A 22,380-nucleotide genomic window follows, 5' to 3' on the forward strand; every position below is an offset into this window, starting at 1 on the left:
GACAGATAGGATCCATCCAGGGGAGGCAGATCATCCTCTATTACCATCCAACATAGAAAGTACTCCTGGGTCAATGTGAGCTTCTGTGCTTTCTGTGTCTCTGCTCTGTCTTCTCTAAGCCCCAGTGGGTGGAGGCAGATGAGCGTTCACACTGGTTCTGGTTCTGCTGGAGGTTCTCCTCCCTGTTAAAGGGGAGTTTTCCTCTCCACTGTCGCTTCATGCATGCTCAGTATGAGGGATTGCTGCAAAGCCATCAACAATGCAGACGACTGTCCACTGTGGCTCTACGCTCTTTCAGGAGGAGTGAATGCTGCTTGGAGAGACTTGATGCAACCTGCTGGGTTTCCTTAGAGAGGAAACTTTCTCACCAACCTGGAGGATCTGATGGAGTCTGACTTTGGAAAGAACCTTGAGATGACATGTTGTTAATTGGTGCTATATAAATAAAATAAAATTGAATTGAAAAACGTGAAATGGCTCATCCGTGGGTCTTCAGCAGGATAACAGCAATTTCTCCCAGAAACGACCTGCAGGATGTTTCTCTGCGTGGATCCCACACACAGGCCTGACAGGAACGCCGCTCAGATCCTGGTTTTAAGGAGGAATTCCTTTTTTCTCAGCCGATGGCACCCAGACAAAGTTAATTAGGATTTTTTTTCAGTATGAAGTCAGACTTCAAACCGAACGTTCAGACTATTGTTGAGGAGCGCGGCCTCAGATTGACCGCACCTGGAGGACATTCCACCCCCTGAGAGACGGCTGGGTTTTATCTCCTTTTATTAGCTGCAGAGCCGACACGACTTAGATTTTATTAAACTGTCCTCTTTTTTTCCCCCCTAGCAGCTCTGTGAACCCAGCAGCCGCCCCACAGACAGCCGCCCCCCCCCCCCCCACAGGTAGACGGACGGTTACCTGAGTTCTCTGAGAGCCGGTAGGGGCCACAGCAGAGGTATCTCCTCCACTGCTTCTGCACGTTTTCCTTCAGGGCGCAGTGGAAGATAAATATGAAGAGACCTGAGGAGAGTAATAGTAATAATATAATAGTTAATAATAATAATAATAATAGAGAGAGAGACGCTAAATGAGACCAGAAACCACTCCGGCTTAGAAACATTAGAAACAATATCAGAATGGAGCGTTTCAGAAGTTCTCAGCATGATTAAACAGAGTTTGTGCACGGTTGAAAAATTAACTGAGACTTTAACTATTGTTAAAAATATATTTTTTTTGACTAACATTTTGTTAGGAATTTGGAAAAAATAAAAACATTCCCCAGCCTTCCTCTATATTATCTCAAGTTCTGTAAATAATAAGTAATAGCCACTATTACACAATTAAACTTTAATATTTCATCGTTTTTTTTTACCTCATATTACCAACAACTATGTTTTTTTACTCTGGTATTTAGCTTTTACTTTAACTTTAACTCTGTGTCTTTTCCGCCATCACACCAGAATTTCTCTATTGTGGGACAATAAAGGCGTTGTTGATCTTAAATCAGATAATTTTCTTTAGTGTGGAAATAAAAAACATGGTTCTAATTTATTAAGCGTTATCATCTCAGGGGAAACCTCTCCCTTCCTCTTCTGAATGTCGATCCTAATGCTCAGCGCCGGAATAAAGGTGTGCTGTGCATGGTTTTATAAATCAAAAAAATAAATAAACAAAATAAATCAGAACTTTTTTTAGCATATGCCATTTTCTTTTTCTTAGCATACATAAACTTTTACTATGGATTCTATGCAGAGCTTTATAAATGAGACCCAGGCGCCACATTTACACTGCGAGAAGAAAACTAAAAGTAAGTAAAACCTTCGTGAAATGAGTGCATTTGTCCTTGTAAATAAGACTATTTGCTAATGGAATGGGTTTTACTAACCCTACAATAAAATAAGTAGATATAATGCACTTGAAATAAAATGAAGGAGACGAATTGTTCCTATTTTAAGTGCAAAATCATTATTCTATTGGCAGATAATCTTATTTAACTGCTCAAACCATGGATAAATACACTAATTTCAGAAAAATTATTTCTTTTAGTTTAGTTTTTGCAGAGATAAAGCTTGCATTTGCACAAAATGAGGCCTTAAATGTGCGTAGGTCTTTTTAGACGCAACTTTGGGATCTATATATATACAAAAAAAAAAAAAGTGTGGTCCTCACGACAACTCTGACCCAGGCGTTTTAAGGGATGGGGGAAATTGGTGACGCAGATGGTAAAGTGGAGACGTTCAGTTTCTCTCCATTTCAGACTTTAATCATAAATGGACTTTAATCATAAATGGACTTTAATCATAAATGGACTTAAATCATAAATGGACTTTAATCATAAATGGACTTAAATCATAAATGGACTTTAATCATAAATGGACTTCATCATAAGCGTTCAGAGCTGCAGTGTTACTCATGCTGGCGCCGGCGACACCCAACACTTCTTCATCACATTCCTCTCCCTGATGCTCCCCAGGGCGACGTCTTCCTCAGACTAACAGATAATTGTCACAGGGTGTAAGGCGATTACTTTAATTGCTGTAAAACTCATTCGTGCTGCACGGCGGATGAATCGCCAACAGCTTGGATACGAGTTTCTACACGGCGCACAGGATGTCAGCCAACCTTTAAAGCAGCAATCAGCTTCACTTTTTAATGACTTCTTTTAACGTCAACAACATCTGTGCTTTTATCTCTGATTTACACATTTAAGAAACTCCTCTGGGATATTCTCTCAAAGTTTCTTAGCTGCAAAAAGGGAACTAAAGCTAAAATTTCTTAGAAATGTGTGTATTTGTCCTTAATTTAAGCAGGTAATTAAGATGATCTGCCAATGAAATTAGTATTTTTGCCCCTTAAATAAGATAATTAGATATACTGCACTTGAAATAGGATGCTAGAAATGAGTTGTTCTTATTTTAAGTGCAAAAATCTTATTCCATGGGCAGATCATTTAAACTTGTTGCTCACATCAATGACAAATACACACATTTCTAGGGCTGGACGATATATAAAAAAGGCATATCAATAAATAGAAATCATACTCATCGAGATCGACAATTATCAACAAATTCAAAACATATATTTTAAGTGCAGCCCTGATATTTTCATGCTGTTGATTTGTGACCTATTTTTAGATACAGACTCACAAACTCTGAGATCAAACTCAACCCTTTATTCAACCAACTTTTCACCAAACCTACAAGTTTTTAAAAAAGAAAAAAAAACGCGTGCTCTCTGAACCCTTTGAAGTGGGCGGAGCTTCATTGTTCTGCGTTGTGATTGGTTGGGAGGATGTAATGATGTAATATTGACCTGCATGGCTAGAATGCAAAAAGAAGAAAAGCTGTTATTTTATTGAACTTTTTATTGACCTTATCTTTGATATACGTCTATTGATTGACATTTATCGTCATTGAATTATCGTCCAGCCCTGGTTTCATTTCAAGCCAATTTTACTTCCTTTTAGTTCCCTTTTTGCAGTGTTTGCTTCTCCTCCCTGGCTGGCATTATCAACCATCCAATAACAATGATAAGCAGACTCATTTAAACGCAGATTGATTTTCATGAGCTGCTTTGCATTGACTGTTTATGGGGTTTAAAGGGCTGAACATGAGGAGGAAGCCGGTACCAAACGTTCACACTGCAAAAATGGATCTAAAAATAAGTAAAATTTTCTTAAAATTTCTGTTTTTGTCCTTGATTTGAGCAGGTAAATAACATTATCTGCCAATGGAATGAGCATTTTGACCCATGAAATAAGATAATTAGACATCATGCACTTGAAATAAGATGATGGAGATGAATTGTTCCTATTTTAAGTGCAAAAACTCTCATTCCATTGGCAGATCATCGTATTTACCTGCTCAAATCAAGAACAGACACACTCATTTTAACAAAATATTACTTATTTTTAGTTCCATTTTTGCTGTGCAGGTGCAGCTGTGCTCCATAAAAGGAAAATAGCGTGCTTTTTATTTGGCGTACGTACACTTTTAGTACGGATTCTATGCAATATGTTTAATAAATGAAACCCCTGGAGCTGGCTGATACAGATACAGGATTCTAGAGTTAAATATTTGTTAATTCTTCTTCACTTTAAGTTAACGTTTAAATGGAGGGGAGTGTCTGTTTGTTATATGAGGAATTTTCACTGATGGCAGGAAGGCAATAAAAATTAATTTTTCCATCTTCTTATTCAACCGTTCTTAAGGAGAACCCATAATTGGCTGAAATGGAGGCTGAACCTTGCAGGGAGTTGAAGATGGTGAACAGGTAGGTGAAGGTCAGGTAGACGGGTCCCCAGGCGAACAGAGCGAAGCCCCACGTCATCCCCAGCAGGAAGGTGAGGCTGACCACGCTCCGAAGGTTTCGAAGAACCTGAATGACACCAAATGCATCTCCTTTTCAAAATAATGCAAAAATAACATTTTAAAGAGATTCTTGATACGTCGTACGGATCAGATGCCAAACAGCACATGAAAACCTCGCTAGACTTATTTGGACTGTGTCTGTTTCTCTTTCATGACCAGAAGAGGCGGATGTTTGATATAAAAGAGTTGGAGCGTAAGCTACAGTGAAAGTGAGCGCAGACCTCCTCCCGCAGGGTGCGGTTGCTGCGTTTGCCGTTACGGCCGCAGATCTGCATCATCACCACGATGAACATGGCCACGTTGAGCAGGAACATCAGGCAGAAGTAGCCCACGCAGGTGGTGTAGAAGACGCTCTTCTCCTTGATCCAACAGCTGAGAGGAGACACCAGTAACAGAAGAAACAGAAAATAATTAAAATAATATTAACAATAATAATAATAGTAATAATATTAATACCAATAATCATAATGATGGGCTGCACAGTGGCGCAGTGGGTAGCGCTGTTGCCTTGCAGCAAGAAGGTCCTGGGTTCGAGTACACCCCTGGGTTTTTCTGCATGGAGTTCTCCCTGTGCATGCGTGGGTTCTCTCCGGGTACTCTGGCTTCCTCCCACAGTCCAAAAACATGACTGTTAGGTTGATTGGCTTCTCCAAATTGTCCTTAGGTGTGAGTGTGTGCGTGAATGGTTGTTTGTCTCTCTGTGTTGCCCTGCGACAGACTGGCGACCTGTCCAGGGTGTACCCCGCCTCTCGCCCATTTGACAGCTGGAGATAGGCACCAGCAACCCCCGCGACCCCATGAGGGATAAGCGGTTTGGAAAATGGATGGATGGAATCATAATGATGATAATATAGCGATAACAACAATAGTAATAATATTAATAAAAATAATGATGTTAATAATGGCAATAATATTAACAATAATAATAATGATAATAACATAGTAATAATAATAATTATTATTATAGTGATGATAATAATAATAATGATAATAATACAGTAATAAAATTAATAGTAATGATAATAATATTAGTAGTAATAATAATAGTAATAATATTAATACCAATAATAATAATGATGATAATATAGTGATAATACAATAATAATACTATTAATAATGATATTAATAATGGCAATAATAATAATAATAATAATAATAATAATAATAATAATAATAATAATAATAATAATATCAATAATAATATAGGAATAATAATAATAAAGATAGTGCCAATAATAATAGGAATAATGTAATAATAATAATAATAATAATAATAATAATAATAATAATAATAATAATATTAGTAATACTAATAATAATAGTAATAACAACAACAATAATGATAGGAATCCTTAGACAGGATTTTTTTTACCAATCTGTATAATCTGATTGAATTTGACTTGAGATAACATGCTTCATGAATTGGCACTATATAAATAAAATTGAATTGAATTGCTGATAATAATAATAATAATAATAATAATAATAATAATAATAATAATAATAATAATGATAACGATAGTAATAATAATAATAATTATGATGATAATAGTGATAGTAATAACAACAGTAATAGTAACAATAAAAATAATAATAATAATAATAATAATAACTGCTGAGTCATAGGTTGCTACAGTGATTTTCCTGCCTTTAACTCAGTGGGAGAAGAAACCCGTTGCCCAGTGTGTTGAATTTGAAAACTGTTGCACATAAGCTTATGTAATAAATATGGCAGCTTAAAGGGACCCTTAAATGCCACTTGGAAAGGAAAATTCAGGGTTGACATTTTAGGGAAGTGAATTAGAGTTCAGGGGTTTCCTCTCCGCACTCCTACAGCATTCAGAGAAAAGGACCAAAATATCTGCATTTGGTTGCAGAAAGTGTAAATGTGGGCATTAAAATAGCTTAAATCTAAACGTTTCTGAGCATTTCACAGAATATTTCAGACCTCCGATTAAAACATCGTCCAGGTTAAGATGAAATAGTATCTGAATAAAAGCTGTGGATGTGTTTTTTCTCGTCAGGCTCCGTCACACCTGCTCATTAATGAGCCAGAGATTTAATCAGTTTACAGAGTTTGGTGCTCTTACATCATTGCTGAGTCGTCATCGCGGCCCTTCAAGACGCCGTAATAGTTTTTATTCACCGAGACGATGATTCCCACCAGGACTGCAGGTAAACCTGGAAACAAAGCACAGCAGGGAACCTTTATCATCCACTCTCTCTATTTCTTGTATCTCCTCCATCTCAAAGTGTATTTTTCCTCCGTCACGCTGGGATTAATGTGAGGCGGGGAGGCTCAGGTCGAGTTCTCCACGATGCGAATTAATCCCCATAATTCCTTCGTTCCCTGATGTTTTTTTTCTGCAAATGCAAATAACTCAGAACCGTGACGCCTTCAGCTGACAGTTCTGACTCCTCTATCCACGCTGGGCTGGGACACATCCATCTACTCCTGCATTTCAGCTTGCAATACATCCCCAAACCCCAAAAAAAGAAGAAGAAGAAGCTTTTCCCAGTTTCTAATGTTTCCATTCGTTCTTCCAACACCTCGGACATTCCTGCATTGATGAGACCAAGCCAGCAAAAGCTGCAGGTGTTAGTTGTCCTGATTTTCACTACAACGTGTCCAAAATCACGGGGGCGGGGGGGGGGGGGGGGGGGGGGGTGCTGCTGTGGTTCTGGTTCTGAACCGCCCGGAAGCTTTTACTGTGGACAGGTGTTACTGTGGGCAGGTGTTAAGGTGGACACACCATAAAAAGGGAACTAAAAGTAAGTACAATTTTCTTGAAATTAGTATGTTTATCCTTGGTTTGAGCAGGTAAATAAAATTATTTGCCAATGAAAGGAGTATTTTTACCCCAAAAATAAGATAATTACATGTCCTGCACTGAAAATAGGATGATTGGAGATGAATTGTTCCTATTTTAAGAGCATAAATCTTATTTCATGGCAAATAGTCTTATTTACCTGCTCAAATCAAGGATAAATACATTTCAAGAATATTTTACTTATTTTTAGTTCTCTTTTTGCAGTGCAGGTGAGCGCTGCAGGGAGCGCTCCCTTTTGTCTGACAAAACAATGCAAGTCTGAAGAAACGTGGAATCTTGAAATTAAAGTATATGTCTTATTCAAATATTTGGCCAATTTTTAAAAATTGCATTTTTGCATTGTTATTGCAAAAGTTTGTGAAATAAATTGTACACACTGCAAAAACGGAACTAAAAATAAGTCACATTTTCTTGAACTTAGTGCGTTTGTCCTTGATTTTAGCAGGTAAATAATATTATCTGCCAATAGAATGAGTATTTTAAACCTTAAAATAAGATAATTAGATATACTGCACTTGAAATAAGATGATGGAGATGAGTTGTTCCTATTTTAAGTGCAAGAATCTTATTCCATTGGCAAATTATTTTATTTACCTGCTAAAATCAAGGACAAATACACTGAGTTTAAGAAAATTCGACTTACTTTTAGTTTCGTTTTTGCAGTGCAGATTTTAGAACATGGAGCCTGAATTCACTGCATAAAACGGAACAAAAAGTAAGCAACATTTGATTTTTGCACTTAAAATTGGAACATTTCATCTCCATAATCTTATTTCAAGTGCAGTTAATCTAATTATCCTTTATCAGGAGTCATAGTATTCATTCCATTAGCAAATAGTCTCATTTAGCTGCTCAAATCATGTACAAATACACTCATTGTACTTACTTTTAGTTCCGTTTGTGCAGTAATAAAACTGATAAAAGCTTAGAGGAATGGCTGCTTTTTGGCAAACAACCACTTGGCAATGTTTCCTGCTGAGAGTGATTTATTTTTATCTCTTATAAACCTAAATCTCCTTCCACCTGAACCGTCACTGTAGTTCCAAGAATCAGGATCCATTCATCTGATCCCAACTATTCATGAATTTGAACTTGAATGAATTGATTCCAGACAGACAATTATACCAGCTTAAAAAAAAAGTGATCGACACAATTAGAAGAAAATCCCAATCAACATGCTTGATAATCGGTATGAGCACCAACGCCACCGTACACATCTGTATATGAACTTGAACAGAAATAGAACTCCACTAATAAAAACAAAAAAAACAAATTTCCATTTCATAAACCTGCACGTATAACCTCAGATGTGACCTTGATGAGTACTCCTACTAAAAGTAAGTACAGTTTTCTTGAAATTTTTGTATTCATCCTTGATTTGAGCAGGTAAATAAGATTATCTGACACTTAAAATAGGATTAACTCATCTCTGCCATCTTCCGTATATCTAATTATCTTATTTTAGGGGTTAAAATACTCATTTCATTTGCAGATAATCTTATTTACCTGCTCAAATCAAGGACAAATATACTAATTTCAAGAATGTACTTACGTTAAGTTACCTTTTTGCAGTTTAGTAAGTGTCTGAAAAGGCGTATAAAGAAGTCAAACTTGTTTATTCAAAGTCTTGTCACCTAAAACGTAACGGTGAACTACTTGTTTCCCGTTTGATTTCTAGTCTTCTGATCCAAAAATCCCCAAAAGAACCGTACATATATACACATTTTCAGCTATAAGTTAACGATAATCTTTAAACGAATCCCTAAGATCAACTTTGAGCTCACCCCATCCCACGATGCAGAACTTCAGGATGTATCTCCGTATGTAGGTGTTGAAGACCTTGACCAGAGCGATGTACATGTGGACGGACTCCAGGCCCATCCAGGTGAAGGAGGTCAGCAGGAAGTAGTGCAGGAGGACGGCCGCCGACGTGCACAGCCCCTCGCTGTCGGCCATGCTGGCGAGCCAGCCGTCCAGCAGGAACACGATGTTGAGCAGCAGCAGCGACGCGCTCAGGTTCATCAGGATCTTAGACGGGTAATCTCGCCGCAGTTTCCTGTGAGGATGGAAAAGAAAACCCTGAGTCGTCTTACAACGCTTCTCCAAACGTCCTCAGCTGAGATGCTGAGGTTCTAAAAGCCATTTTCTGCTCTGCGGCATCCAGTCAGGCTGTTGTGACCACGCCCGCCCTTCAACCAACCGACACCTGGACTCACTCGAAGGCGATGTAGGTGAGCAGCGTGGCGGCGGAGCAGAGGGCCGAGATGCCGCAGCCGATGTAGGACAGGAATGTCAGGACCTTCTGGTTTTCCCGATCTATTTGAAATGAAGTCTGGGAAATGTCCTGCGTAGACAGACACCAATTGTGCAAATTGAGATTTTAGATTTCAGACAGAAAAACAAACAGAGCACCAATAAAATGGATCAAACCGGCACTACGCACCGAAGCAATGCAAGATAGCTAGCTAATCACATCCTCGCTCCTTTTTAGGCGAGGCAAGGCAAATTTATTTATATAGCACAATTCAGTAAAGGAACAATGCAAAGTGCTTTACATGATTAAAATATAGCAAATTAAAACAGAATAAAAGCAAGTAGGAATAAAATGTAGATAGAAATTAGAACAAAGAAGTAGTGATTCAGTTACCTAGAACAGCTGAAGGCAATCCTAAACAAATGTGTTTTTAATCTTGATTCAAAGGAACTCAGGCTTTCCGCACCTTTACAATTTTCTGGAAGTTTGTTCCAGATAAGTGGAGCATAAGAACTAAATGCTGCTTCTCCATGTTTGGTTCTGGTTCTGGTTCTGCAGAGCAGGCTGGAGCCAGAAGACCTTAGTGGTCTGGAGGGTTGATACACTGATAACAAGTCTGTGATGTATTTAGGTGCTAAGCCATTTAGGGATTTATAGACTAACAGAAGTATTTTAAAGTCTATTCTCTGAGATACAGGGAGCCAGTGTAAGGACTTTAGAACTGGGGTGATGTGCTCTATTTTCTTAGTCTTAGTGAGGACGCGGGCAGCAGCGTTCTGGATCAGCTGCAGCTGTCTGATCCACTTTTTAGGAAGACCTGTGAAAACACCGTTGCAGTAATCTATTCTACTAAAAATAAATGCATGGATTAGTTTTTCCAGATCCTGCTGAGACATCAGTCCTTTAATCCTAGAAATCAACACAGAAGTAACATTTCAGCTTTGTGGGGATCTACGCGGTACTAGAGAGCAAAAGGTGGTTTCTATGTTAAGAAAACATCATTCAGAAGCAGGTTCAGCTCTCATCCAGGAGATGGCGCTCACGAGCCTTTTGCTGCTTGGCAGACATGATGGAAAATGGGCGAGTAACACAAAGCAAACCGCACCGAGGCAATGCAAGACAGCTGAGAATCCGGACCCTACTGGTTTCTATTCAGTGAGCGGAAAAGGTTTTATGTTCCCGCCAGTGCTGGAAAACTGACGGAGCTATGGAAAGCCAAATGGGTCACAATTTACACATTTTGCACCAACTCGTGGAATCATGTTTCACTCCATTTGCCTCGGAAAACTAAACTAGGAGCTGGGAGTGGGGTCAACCAGAGTAAAAAAACGCTCCAGTTAAAACAGTCCGGATCCCAAAATAAAAACAAAAGATTAGGATTTCTATATGGCAATGGGCAGAAAAGTTGTGGTTTTATTCATAGTACTTCTAATAAATGTCCTTTAAAGCTGTACGTTCCACATGCAGACACCACTTTTAATTTGTTCAGCTCAGAGTTGCAGCCGCTACATGGAACATTGATTTCAGACGCACTCTTACAGCTGCGTCTTTGCAAAAATAAACATGTCTGATCACAGCTTGCTGTTGTTGACGTGAGGAGCAGCCATATTGGATCTGACAATTGCCGTTGAAAGAAATGTATCCCACTTTCATTTTCAAGCATTTAACAAAAACACAAACCATGACAGCTTACAAATACAAGCATTGCTGCTACTTAAAACTAAATATGTTGACATTTTTCAGTCTTTCTCTAAGCCGACACATTGTGGACCCGAGAACTTTAGTCCAAACAGGCTTTTAGACAAAAAGCTGAAAAAAAAAACACACGTTTGAACTATTTTCAGTCTCCTTTACAGACCTTGCATGAGAAAGAAAAATGTTTGGACAGATGTGATAATTTTCGGCCATCAAACAGCCTATTTAGATTAAAGTTATCGAGTCTTCAGAGGTTATCAATCTATCTGGAATGCAAAAAGGAAATGCATACATTTGTTTTTTAAAAGAAAGTGAAAGTGTGGATGTGAACAGCGAGAGGACCGACTCCCCCCCGCAGCGTCCTACCATCAGGATGCCGAAGTGAGTCAGGTGGTTGCAGAGGCAGACGGTCCTGTTGGTGCTGGACTGTTTGGAAACGTTGCAGCCGCGGTTGCTCCAGCCTCCGTTGCCCTCTGGTGGCGACAAACACACATTACATCTACCAATAGAAAAACAACAGGGGTGGTTCTAGACGGGGGCCAACAGGGCCCAGGGCCCCTTATATGACATGATACTGAATCAATTTATTATGATGACATGTGCTTGAACAATTGTAACTGGTTGGTCTCTTGGGCTTATTTAATTTTTAACCTTTACATTTTTATTCTAATAATTAAAATATTTGAGACAGGGTCACAGTTTTCAGGGTTCTGCAACCTGCAGTGGCTCTTTGGCTCACTTAATATATCAAACCATTATATTTTGCCCAGTTTTTCTTGGTTTGATTAATTTTTTTTTGGCCCCACCGGTAAATTTGGTCTAGAACCACCACTGGAAACCAAATCTGCTTTCTGCTTACGAATTATTTTCGTTTTTATTCTGATTTATTCTGGAGCTTTTTGCAACTATTAGCTCCAAGACTGACAAGCAGTAACAGAAGAAAAAGGAGCTCAGGGAGAATTTCAGACAATATGACAAAGATGAGAAAAGTCCACATGTGTTTCGTTTCTGTTAAAAAAGCTCCAACAAGCGGCTCTGAAGCTGAGATGCTGAGCGTGACGGACTCACTGTTCATTGTGAAGTCCCAGAAAACGCACTCCCTGCGTGCCGAGACCTGATGGGAAGCAGAGGAAAATCACATCTCCGCACCAAACACGACGGAAAAATACACGTCTAAGAAGAAATTCAATTGATTAGAAATTTAAAACAAGAAATATGATAAAATGATTCAAAACAAGTCTGCAAACAGTCAAAAAAAACATGACAAATTAAATAATTAGAATCATATTTAAAATATTAATGATAAAACACGTTTTAAACTCAACAGTATGAAAATATAAAACATTTAAATACAAACAAGAACACCAAAAATAGAATAGAAATATAATCTGTAATATCAACAATAAAATAAGTTAATATTAATTACAAAAGAAATTAGAAAAAGCTGTTCCTGCGTAACAGCGAGTGAGAATGCTAATCTGTAGAATGATTTGAGCAAAAGATGCAGAACATTCATGAAGAAGAGAAAAACTAGTTGAAATGAAATCAAAGAACCAATTTTAACATGAAAGGACAACAGCTGATGGATTAGAAGAATGTTATGAAAAAGCTGAAGTAGTTGAAGTATATTTGAAAGTTAGTATTAGTATTAGTAGTAGTGGTAGTAGTAGTTTTTTAAGCATTTAAAAGAATTTGAAGGAATTTGAAGAATTTAAAAAATTTGAAGAATTGGAAAAATTTGAAGATTGTGAAGGAATTTGCGTTGATTTCAATGGGACCAACCAAAAAGTGAAATATTTTAAAAAGTATAAAAGATAGCATAACCATGAGATATAGCAGTCATGTCGGGAACAAGCCCGTTTTGATACCAAAATTCTTGAAATCGGTTGAATTATGCGGGAGTAGTTAGACGCCGACGGAATAATAATAATAACTAGAAAAAGCTGTTCCTGAGTGAGAATGCTAATCTGCAGAATGATTTGAGCAGAAGATGCAGAAGAGAAAAACTATCTGAATTCAAAGAACCAATTTGGACATGAAAGGACATCAGCTCAAGCATTAGAAGAATGTTATAAAAAAGCTAGTTGAAACTAGTTGAAGAATATTTGAAAGTTAGCATTAGTAGTAGCAGTATCAGCAATAGTAATAGTAGTCTCAGCAGTAGTAGTTGTATCAGTAGTAGTAGTTTTTCAAATTTGAAGAATTTGAAGAATATGAATAATTAGAAAAATTTGTGACGCCAAAGTCGCAGGATCAGGCAAACTATGAAAAAAAGTGCGACTTATAATCCAAAAAATACGGTAATTAAAATAAACTATGAAGCTGGTTTGGAATGAAAATATTTACAAATAACAAATCAGAAAGATATTCATAAAACAAGAGTTTAAAGGTGACATAAAATATGAAAGGAGGAAGAAGAGGCGTTAGAAAGCGCTGAGCGGCACCTGATCCGACAGGTGGGCGATCTCGATCTTCACCGGATCCCTCAGGTCTCTGATGGACAGGTTCCCCACGCTGCTGGCCACAACGTAGCTGTTCAGAGACAGGCCCTTCTGCTCTTTCTGTGGAGGAAACAGGCAAACGCAGTCAGCGCCGCCCCGATGAAGCCCCCCCCCCCCTCGCTGCGGCCCCCGCTGCTCACCGTGAAGAAGCTGGGGCTGCTGAAGAACATGAAGTTGATCCTGGACAGAGACGACCTGTCCAGGTCGCCCGACGACACGCCGGACAGCAGGGAGGCGGGCAGCGTCACCTGCGCCAGCGGGTTGGCCGTCCGGTCGAACTCGATCTGCCGCGGGACGAGGAAGAGGAGGAAGAGGAGATCACCAGTAGTCCGGACGTGATTTTTTATTTTTTTTTTGGGTGGAGAACCTTGCATGCTGGTTACCGTCGGGTCGGTGGAGTTCGGCAGGAAGAAGGCGCTGAACGACGTCCCGTTGAAGGACCTGGAGTCGAGCGCCAGAATTCCCAGAGCCAGATGTTTGGAGGTGATGTTCATGGACGGACCCACGAACTCCACCTTCTTAGCCAGCTTCTCCACAGCCCTGAGCGCTCTGCAGGACGGCAGCAGAAACATTAGCAGCTGGACTCGCCTCCTCAGCGGGACCGGAGAGACGGGACGACCAGCCGTCAGGTAAGGCCGCGCCTCACGTCTCCGCCGGTGGACGTCTGGTCGCCGTCGCTCCGGTCGGAGGAGCATCAGGCGGGGGGAACCTACATTTTGGAGGTGTTCCTCTCCGGCGGTTTCTCCGAGCCGATCATGACGTTGGAGATAATGTGGACGACGGATCCGGCCACGGCGGAGTCGATCTTGGCGACGTTGACCAGCTCGCGCACCTTCGTCATGACCTGGGAGACCTGCGGGACAAAGAGGAGAGCCGGTTGGTTGGTCGGTGTGTCTCTGCGCCGGGTTTGCCGTCTGACGGCTCCTCGCCTCACCTCAGCGTTGGACAGCGTGTGTTTGGTGAAGTTGGCCAGCTGCTCCGCCACGCCCGCGGCGTTTTCTGCACAAAAGACGCACGTTTGAACTCACAGCTGATCAGGTGATCCTAAATGGTCTAAAGTTACATAAACTTAAATATGTCTCACATCGATCATGGAGCTGAACTTCAATTTAAATAATTACGGTTAAATGAGAGTAAAATTAAGCAGTCAGATGGTCTCGGGGTTAACTTAAATTCTTTAATTGCTTTTAAGATAAATTAGGTTTAAATGAGTCATAAATTAAGATTTAAACACTTTTCTGAACCGTTCATTCATAAGTTTATAAACTTCTCACCATTCTCTGATTAACATTTCAAATTTGTATTTAAATGAACTAAAACTGATTAAGTACAACTCAACTACAGCCGGTAAATCTAAATTTTGTCTCAACAATTAACTTTTTTTTTTTTTTGGAATCTAGGCTAATTTAGGCAACCTTGCATAAAATGTGTTTAATTGAAAAAATAATCTTACTTTAGTAAAGCAGACCTAATTTAATTCAAGGTTGTTCATGTACATTTTAATCTAAAGATAAATTGAATCTTAAATTAAGATGAATATCAACTAATTTAACTTAATCCTAAATGGTCTAAAGTTACATAAGCTTAAAAACGTCTCACATCGATCATGGAGCTGAACTTCAATTTAAATAATTACGGTTAAATGAAAGTAAAATTAAGCAGTCAGATGGTCTCGGGGTTAACTTAAATTCTTTAATTGCTTTTAAGATAAATTAGGTTTAAATGAGTCATAAATTAAAATTTAAGCACTTTTCTGAACCGTTCATTCATAAGTTTATAAATTTCTCACCATAGCCCATTCTCTAATTAAAATTTCAAATTTGTATTTAAACGAACTAAAACTGATTAAGTACAACATAACTACAGCCGGTAAATCTAAATTTTGTCTCAACAATTAACTTTTTTTTTTGGAATCAAGGCTAATTTAGACAACCTTGCATAAAATGTGTTTCATTTAAAAATTATCTTACTTTAGTAAAATAGAATCCAGCAGACCTAATTTAATTCAAGGTTGTTCATGTACATTTAAATTTAAAGATAAATTGAATCTTAAATTAAGATGAATATCAACTAATTTAACCGTTTATTCATAAGTTTATAAATTTCTCACCATAGCCCATTCTCTAATTAACATTTCAAATTTGTATTTAAACGAACTAAAACTGATTAAGTACAACATAAGATTTAAACACTTTCCTGAACTGTTCATTCATTCATAATTTAGCTTACCATGTGGACTGATTTTGAAATAAATCGTATCTTTTTATGGAGATGCAGTTAATATAATTCAGGATGAAATCATATTAAAATAAGAGGAAATTTAAGATTCTGGAGGACATATCTTGCTTCTCACATTGAAATTATTAGTTGTGGTGTGTAAAAAGTGGATCTGCAGTGTTTTGGTCTGAATTCCTCGTTAATTTGCCCCGTTTAGCTGCACCTGAGAACGGATCGTTTTGGCGCCGTCTCTTTAAATCTAAAGCAGCCTCTTCAGACCCCGCCCCTTCCAGGTCAGCGCGTCCCACTTCACTCCATTTATCAACTAAATGTTGTTAAATACACAACTACCATAACCTAATCTTAATTATAACTATTATAACTAGCCAAACATGTTTAACAGAGCATAACTGTAGCCAATTTATCTTAATTTTGACTCCTGATGACAAATTGCTGATTTAGGCAAACTTGGATGTTCTGGAGAACCTAAATGATCCCAATTCTGCTAGTTTGCTAAAACTGACTTTAACTGATTCCAGATTAATTAACAAAACCCTAATTTAATGAAGTTAAACTTCAGTTACTTTTAGTTAAAATAAAACTAATCTTAAATGATGTTGAATTTAAGCGTCAAGATATTTATGCACATACAAATTACGATTTCCCATCATTTAAATACAAATTTACACAAATAATCAGTTCCAGCTTAATCTCAAATATTGATTTTTTTTTTTATAAACTTGAATGTGATCAAGATTTAGACTCATGTATTATCATCCCACACTGAGATTACTATTCGTTTAGTTTGATTTTAACGTTTTAGGGTCATTCAGGATAGATTGATTTCAGGAAACTAACCCCAAGTTAACCTTTAATTTAAGATGGACTTCACTCGATCTAAAACTGACCTTCATTTAAATGCAGCTCATTTAAACTCACTTAAAGACGGCTTAAATCACGCAGGAAAGCTTGATTTAACGATTTATTCGTTCTTTTTCAACAGATGCTCTTAGATTAGGTTGCGTTTAAGCAGAGAAACAAGGATTTCTCTTGGGCCCGGTGGTATGGGCACCCTGCTGGGGTTTTCATGCTGAGAAGAGTGCATACAGTCTGGGTACCTGCTGTGACCGTGCAGTTAGTGAGGTTGGCAGCCGACCACTGGGAGCGGAAGGTTTCTGGGTTTATCACGCTGGGAAAAGAGACAGAAACACGTTAGGTTGTGATGGATTATGTTCAAACACAAGCAGAAGTGGGGAAATGAAACTAAATGTTGCAGCAAAACGTGTCTACTGGTTTTAAAAAAAATTCTATTCAATTCAATTAAACTTTATTTATATAGCGCCAATTCATGAAACATTATATTAAGGTTCTTTCTAAAGTCAGCCTCCATCAGATCCTCCAGATTGGTCAGAAAGTTTCCTCTCTAAGGAAACCCAGCAGGTTGCATCAAGTCTCTCCAAGCAGCATTCACTCCTCCTGAAAGAGCGTAGAGCCACAGTGGACAGTCGTCTGCATTGTTGATGGCTTTGCAGCAATCCCTCATACTGAGCATGCATGAAGCGACAGTGGAGAGGAAAACTCCCCTTTAACAGGGAGGAGAACCTCCAGCAAAATATCCAGCCAGCCTCTAAACTCTGTTTTTTATTTTTATTATTGAACTTTCTGGCCAAAAAGACAAACAAGCGAAAAAAAAAAAGTGTATGTAAACATCTGGCACGCTAGCATTTTAGCGCTAATGTTTGTTGGCTGAAGGCAGAAAATACACATACTGTATTTTTTGGGACGATACGGCGCACCTGCACGCCATCCCATAGAACTAATTAGCTGGATATGTAACATTATTCCACCAGTGTCGGTTACAGTTTGAAAATTTAACTTCACGAGTCTAGACCTCATTATATCTGTTTTACAGGCCTCTGTTTATATGACAAGCAGCCGTACAGGTGGGAAAACACGAGCCACGCTGAATGAGATGCATTTCCTCCTGGTTAGCGTCCATGGCCCAACATCTCTATGAACCTTGTTTAATGTCCAGGATCTGAACGAAGATGCTCCGATGTTAATCCCATCTAATCTAATATCTTCCTGAGGTGTAGAAAGAAGGGGGGCAGGGAACCTGTGGTGGTCAAAAGGTTTTTGAAAGAAATAGACAAATTTGTGGAGATGTGCTGAACATGTGATTAACCGGCACCTGGAAACATCCAAGTTTGGCTACATACGGTAAAGATAACACTTTAATGACGTTTTCCCAAATGATCTGCGGAAAACGTGGATGAAGCCGATGTTCAGCTTTGTTACGTTTGGCACAAAAAGCCCAGGATGCCCAGCTAAACATGGGGGTGGCGGTATTATGATGTGGGGCTGTTGGAAAACCAATCAACGCCGGACCAGAACAACCAGAGGACGGCTTCACTAGAAGAAGACGGAGGCTTCAGAAGCCGAATGTGACTGAAAACCCAGGAGACGGTCTGAGCAGCAGAGGTTTCCTCACAGTCTGACGGAGAATAAGCCGATAAGTCCGGCTATGCACCGACAGCGTATCAGTTCAGCACCATGACTGCGTTTTTACCAGGTTCTGGAGGCGCTCAGGTCTTTGTTGGGGAAGCAGGGCTGGTACTGGGTGAGTCTGGGTTTGGTCTCGGGCCACAGGTAGAGACGGTGGTTGTCCTTCGGGCAGTTCTCTGTGAGGACGGTTGCAAACACATGAAAGTGTGAACAGCTTTAAGAAGAGCTCGTTATCAGATAATTATGACCATAAATCACAGGAGAGATGAGGAGGAGGTTTTATTCCTGCAGCGTTCTGGTGATTTCTGTTCTTCTTGTAACTAAAGCTAAAATCAAAGGTTCCAGTTTTTCCAGTTTACTGCTGAACGGTTTCGTTTCTGACCTATTAGGTTGACGTTGATGCTGGCGGTTTGGATCTGCAGGCCGGTACTGGCGAGACCGCTGCGCACCTGGGCCAAGATGTCGTCCTTCCCCAGACTCTCATTGGTGATCACCAGCAGCACCTGGCAGGAGTAACTGCAGACGGGAAGAGGCTCAGATTTCAGCTGACGATGGCAGAGCCAAAGCTGAGACGGTACCCAGACCCGGACCCGGACCAGGACCAGGACCAGGACCAGGACCAGGTCTGTTCTTACCTGTTTGAGGCTCCGCTCTGCTGGACTCTGCAGAAACAAAAGGAGACAAAGATTGAGAAGCAGCAGAAACCGCTTTAAGTCATAATAAAGGCCTGATAATAAGATTTTTCTTAAGAATCCAGGGATCTGCATTTTATCTGGAATAATCAGCGTTTGTCAGATGTGTCCAAATGGTTCTGCAACATCAAACCTGTGATCCTTTCATAGTTATTACTTTCTTTTACCGCTCAGCTGTAGTTTACAGCTCCACCACTAGATGGCGGTGTGAGCAGGTGTGAGAATATCAAACAGCAGGAAGGCCTGACGGAAGTTTCTACCTTCAGAACTAAAGCTCCTCATCAGTCCAGTAATGTGAACAAAAAATTACATTTCTGCTCTTTTGTTCTTTATCCTATGTGGTAAAGAACGTGATTTAAATGAACCCGACTGATGTCGTTCTGCAGAGCTCCATCCACATGGAGATGTGTTTTTTAAAATGTGTCTCCCTAGTAGCACACAGTGAAATGGATGGAAAATAGGATTTTAGTTCCAGAAAAGGTGATTTTTGGTAAAAAATTTTGCTTTCTGTAGATGTTTAACTGAAGCAGGATGAAGCTCTTCATATTTAGACCGAAAATCTCTAAACAGAAGCGTAAATATTTGTTGTGTTGATCCAGATTTATGTATAGAAAATTAAAACCTGAGACGCTGAAACACATTCTAACTTATTTTAGCCAAGTGGACTTTGGGTGATTCTCCAATCATTTTCAGTCCAATCCTAAAAAAAGAGACTTATGGAAATTTTGAGTGAAACCACTACAGTCAAAAGCACCAAATCAAAGCCCCACAGCAGCTTTTTTCTGCTTCAGTTTACTACAACCTTAAGCTTTAAGCCAGGGGTGCCCAAACTTTTCGGTGCATAGGCCAAAATTGTCAAGTCAAAGGAACTCGAGGGCCAAAAAATTAACATAAACCAAAATAATTATGTCAATTTTTATACCTGCTCTACAAAATTATTATTTTTAAAAAATTTGTCAGATTTTCTGTAGAAAATGAATGTGTAAATCATTGTAGCTCCAAAATTTAAAAAGGGTTTTGCTCACTTGTTGTATTAAAAGATGGTCTTCTAGTTTGCAAATTCCATCCATCCATTTTCTGACCCGTTTAATCCCTCATGGGGTCACGGGGGTTGCTGGTGCCTATCTCCAGCGTTCAGTTTGCAAATTATTTTAAATAATTTAATTTAAAGGTAATAAACTTTACTCTTTTTGGTGTAGCAATATAAGAACATTATTTGGGCCGGCTGTTCTTGAAAACACTTGCAGCAATTGGCCAGTTTTAATAATTGAATTCAACGCAAATTTTAATGCACCAAAGCATAGATGTTACCCTGAAATTAGAGAGAATGTCAAAAGTGTGTTTATTAAAAGATAATAAGATGATAATTTGTGTTGTACTTAACATTTTGAATTGTAGGATTCTGTACAGGGGCCACAAATGGCCCCCGGGTCGCACTTTGGACACGCCTGCTTTAAGCTAGACAGTTTTATTTAAATCTGCTGTATGCAACCAGAAGACAAAAGTAAACCTGGGAAGGAAACTTTTCTGAAGCGGTTTGAAACAGAATGAGCATTTTGCTCTTTTCATTGTTCAGCATCGGCAGCAGAACAAGGAGCCCCGGCTGCAGGATTACCTGACGTCATCCACAGAATGGGTCCAGTTCTGGAACGTCTGGTTGAGCTGCAGGAAGAAGAGAAATCAGATCAGGCGGCTGCAGATTTCCCTCTGCTAACAGATCCGCTCCTTTCTGCTCCTTTCTGGGTGAAACGTGGGAAGAGAGGCAGCGGCGGCGCCTTACCCAGAGAGCCACGCCTCGCTGCACCGCCTGCTGGTTCAGCTCAGACTCCAGCAGGAAGGAGACCTGGTAGAACAAACCATCTGCAACAGAGCGGCGACACAACAGAGAATCAGCCACCGGTGGAGCCTACGCCACTCTTTCTGCACCGCACAGCAGGAGATGAACCAAGCACTCTGAGAAACCAGGAGGGGGAGGAAATGTGCTGCTCAGCGGATTGGAGACGCGAGGAGGACAGGAGGGAACAAGTCTTTAACCGTTTCTCCTCCCTTCCAGCACTGTGGCCTGAACTCTCTGCCCTGTTCCTGCTGAGGAAAAGCATCCCCTCAGCATGATGCTGCCACCACCGTGCATGACCATAGGGATGTGTGTTAAGGCTGTAGTGAAGTATTATTCATCCTCTGCCCTAACAGCATTTTGCATGATGGTAGAAAAAAATAAAGTTACATTTTGGTCCCATCTGCCCAGATCAGCTTCTTCCAAGTCTGACTGTTTCTCCTTCGTAGCTTTGTAGTGAACCGCTAACAGGACTTCTTCTAGCCTCCTCTCCACGGGGGGCGTTATGTAATAATTTCAGATGTTATAAAAACATCACTAAAACTGGATTTTGCATTAACCACCCCAAAATGTGATGATGTTATCCGTTACACGGATGGTAACCAAAAGCCGTCCTCTTCCTCCACCTGAGCTGTGGGTCTCTGCAGCTCCTCCAGAGCCACCATGGTCCTCCTGCTTCTCTGATCAATGCTCTCCTGGTCCAGCCTGTCAGTCCAGGTGGACGTCCATGTCCTGGTAGGTCTGCAGGTGCTCCATCCTCTCTCCAGGTCCAGATGATGATCAGAACTCTGGGAGGTTCTGTAGAACCGGACCCGGCTTTAAAGTGGACCAGAACTTCCTCCCTGACCTCTGGTCTACATTAATATTCTTTAAAATCCCTTTTCTTTCTGTCTGTGTCTCACTCTATGTTTTCCTAGACCAGGTGTTCGGCAACCTTCAAAGCCCTGGAAGCAATTTTTACACCCAATAATTTGTTTAAAGCCGCAAAAACTTCACGAAACAATTTTGCAATATTATAGGTAGTTTGTAATTTTTCTAAAATAAAAAACAGCTATTTTATATTATTTTAAGTTTTGAATAATAAAAAAATCCCCAACCGACGACCTGAAAGGTATCCAAATTTAAACCCTGCAAAAAGGGAACTAAAAAAAAACAAAGCAGTTGTCAACCAGACAAAAAATATTTCCATTATAATTGGAAAAATGGCTCCATTCTTTATAATGTTTGGTCAGAGTCTGAGGAGCCACTGGGGTTTCTGGGGCCGTCGGCTGCAGATCTCTGGTTCAGCACAGAAACTCTCCATCAACCATCTTAAAAGATCGACAAAATCCCCTAAAAAACTCACTGCTGTGAATACTTTTAGGAGGAACTTGATCTAATTACTTGAATAAAAGATATTTGATTAACTCACTAAAAGTTGAATTAGTATTACTCTTTAAATTTTAGCACATTTTCATCAGCAGTGTTTCACACTTCTGCAAAATATG

The 22,380-nt window shown here is 39.6% G+C and overlaps 1 protein-coding gene across 2 annotated transcripts in view; it reads right to left on the bottom strand.

Moving 5' to 3' along the window:
* Window positions 1-22,380, bottom strand: part of adgrg6 (adhesion G protein-coupled receptor G6) — a 99,126-nt gene that overhangs the window by 16,729 nt on the left and 60,017 nt on the right. For both annotated transcript variants that reach the window (XM_036130457.1, XM_036130458.1), the window contains 19 exons: window positions 20,840-20,919; window positions 20,675-20,721; window positions 19,003-19,029; window positions 18,750-18,883; window positions 18,432-18,543; window positions 16,981-17,051; window positions 14,580-14,644; window positions 14,359-14,498; window positions 14,029-14,194; window positions 13,786-13,929; window positions 13,589-13,705; window positions 12,213-12,258; window positions 11,511-11,617; window positions 9,412-9,539; window positions 8,980-9,251; window positions 6,455-6,545; window positions 4,586-4,736; window positions 4,239-4,371; window positions 913-1,014 (listed from right to left, as the gene is read on the bottom strand). In XM_036130457.1, the coding sequence (XP_035986350.1) occupies window positions 913-1,014; window positions 4,239-4,371; window positions 4,586-4,736; window positions 6,455-6,545; window positions 8,980-9,251; window positions 9,412-9,539; window positions 11,511-11,617; window positions 12,213-12,258; window positions 13,589-13,705; window positions 13,786-13,929; window positions 14,029-14,194; window positions 14,359-14,498; window positions 14,580-14,644; window positions 16,981-17,051; window positions 18,432-18,543; window positions 18,750-18,883; window positions 19,003-19,029; window positions 20,675-20,721; window positions 20,840-20,919 (2,133 nt within the window). The remainder of the gene's footprint in view (window positions 1-912; window positions 1,015-4,238; window positions 4,372-4,585; window positions 4,737-6,454; window positions 6,546-8,979; window positions 9,252-9,411; window positions 9,540-11,510; window positions 11,618-12,212; window positions 12,259-13,588; window positions 13,706-13,785; window positions 13,930-14,028; window positions 14,195-14,358; window positions 14,499-14,579; window positions 14,645-16,980; window positions 17,052-18,431; window positions 18,544-18,749; window positions 18,884-19,002; window positions 19,030-20,674; window positions 20,722-20,839; window positions 20,920-22,380) is intronic.

The sequence above is a fragment of the Fundulus heteroclitus genome, unplaced genomic scaffold, assembly GCF_011125445.2.
Source record: "Fundulus heteroclitus isolate FHET01 unplaced genomic scaffold, MU-UCD_Fhet_4.1 scaffold_36, whole genome shotgun sequence".
Lineage (NCBI taxonomy): Eukaryota > Metazoa > Chordata > Actinopteri > Cyprinodontiformes > Fundulidae > Fundulus > Fundulus heteroclitus.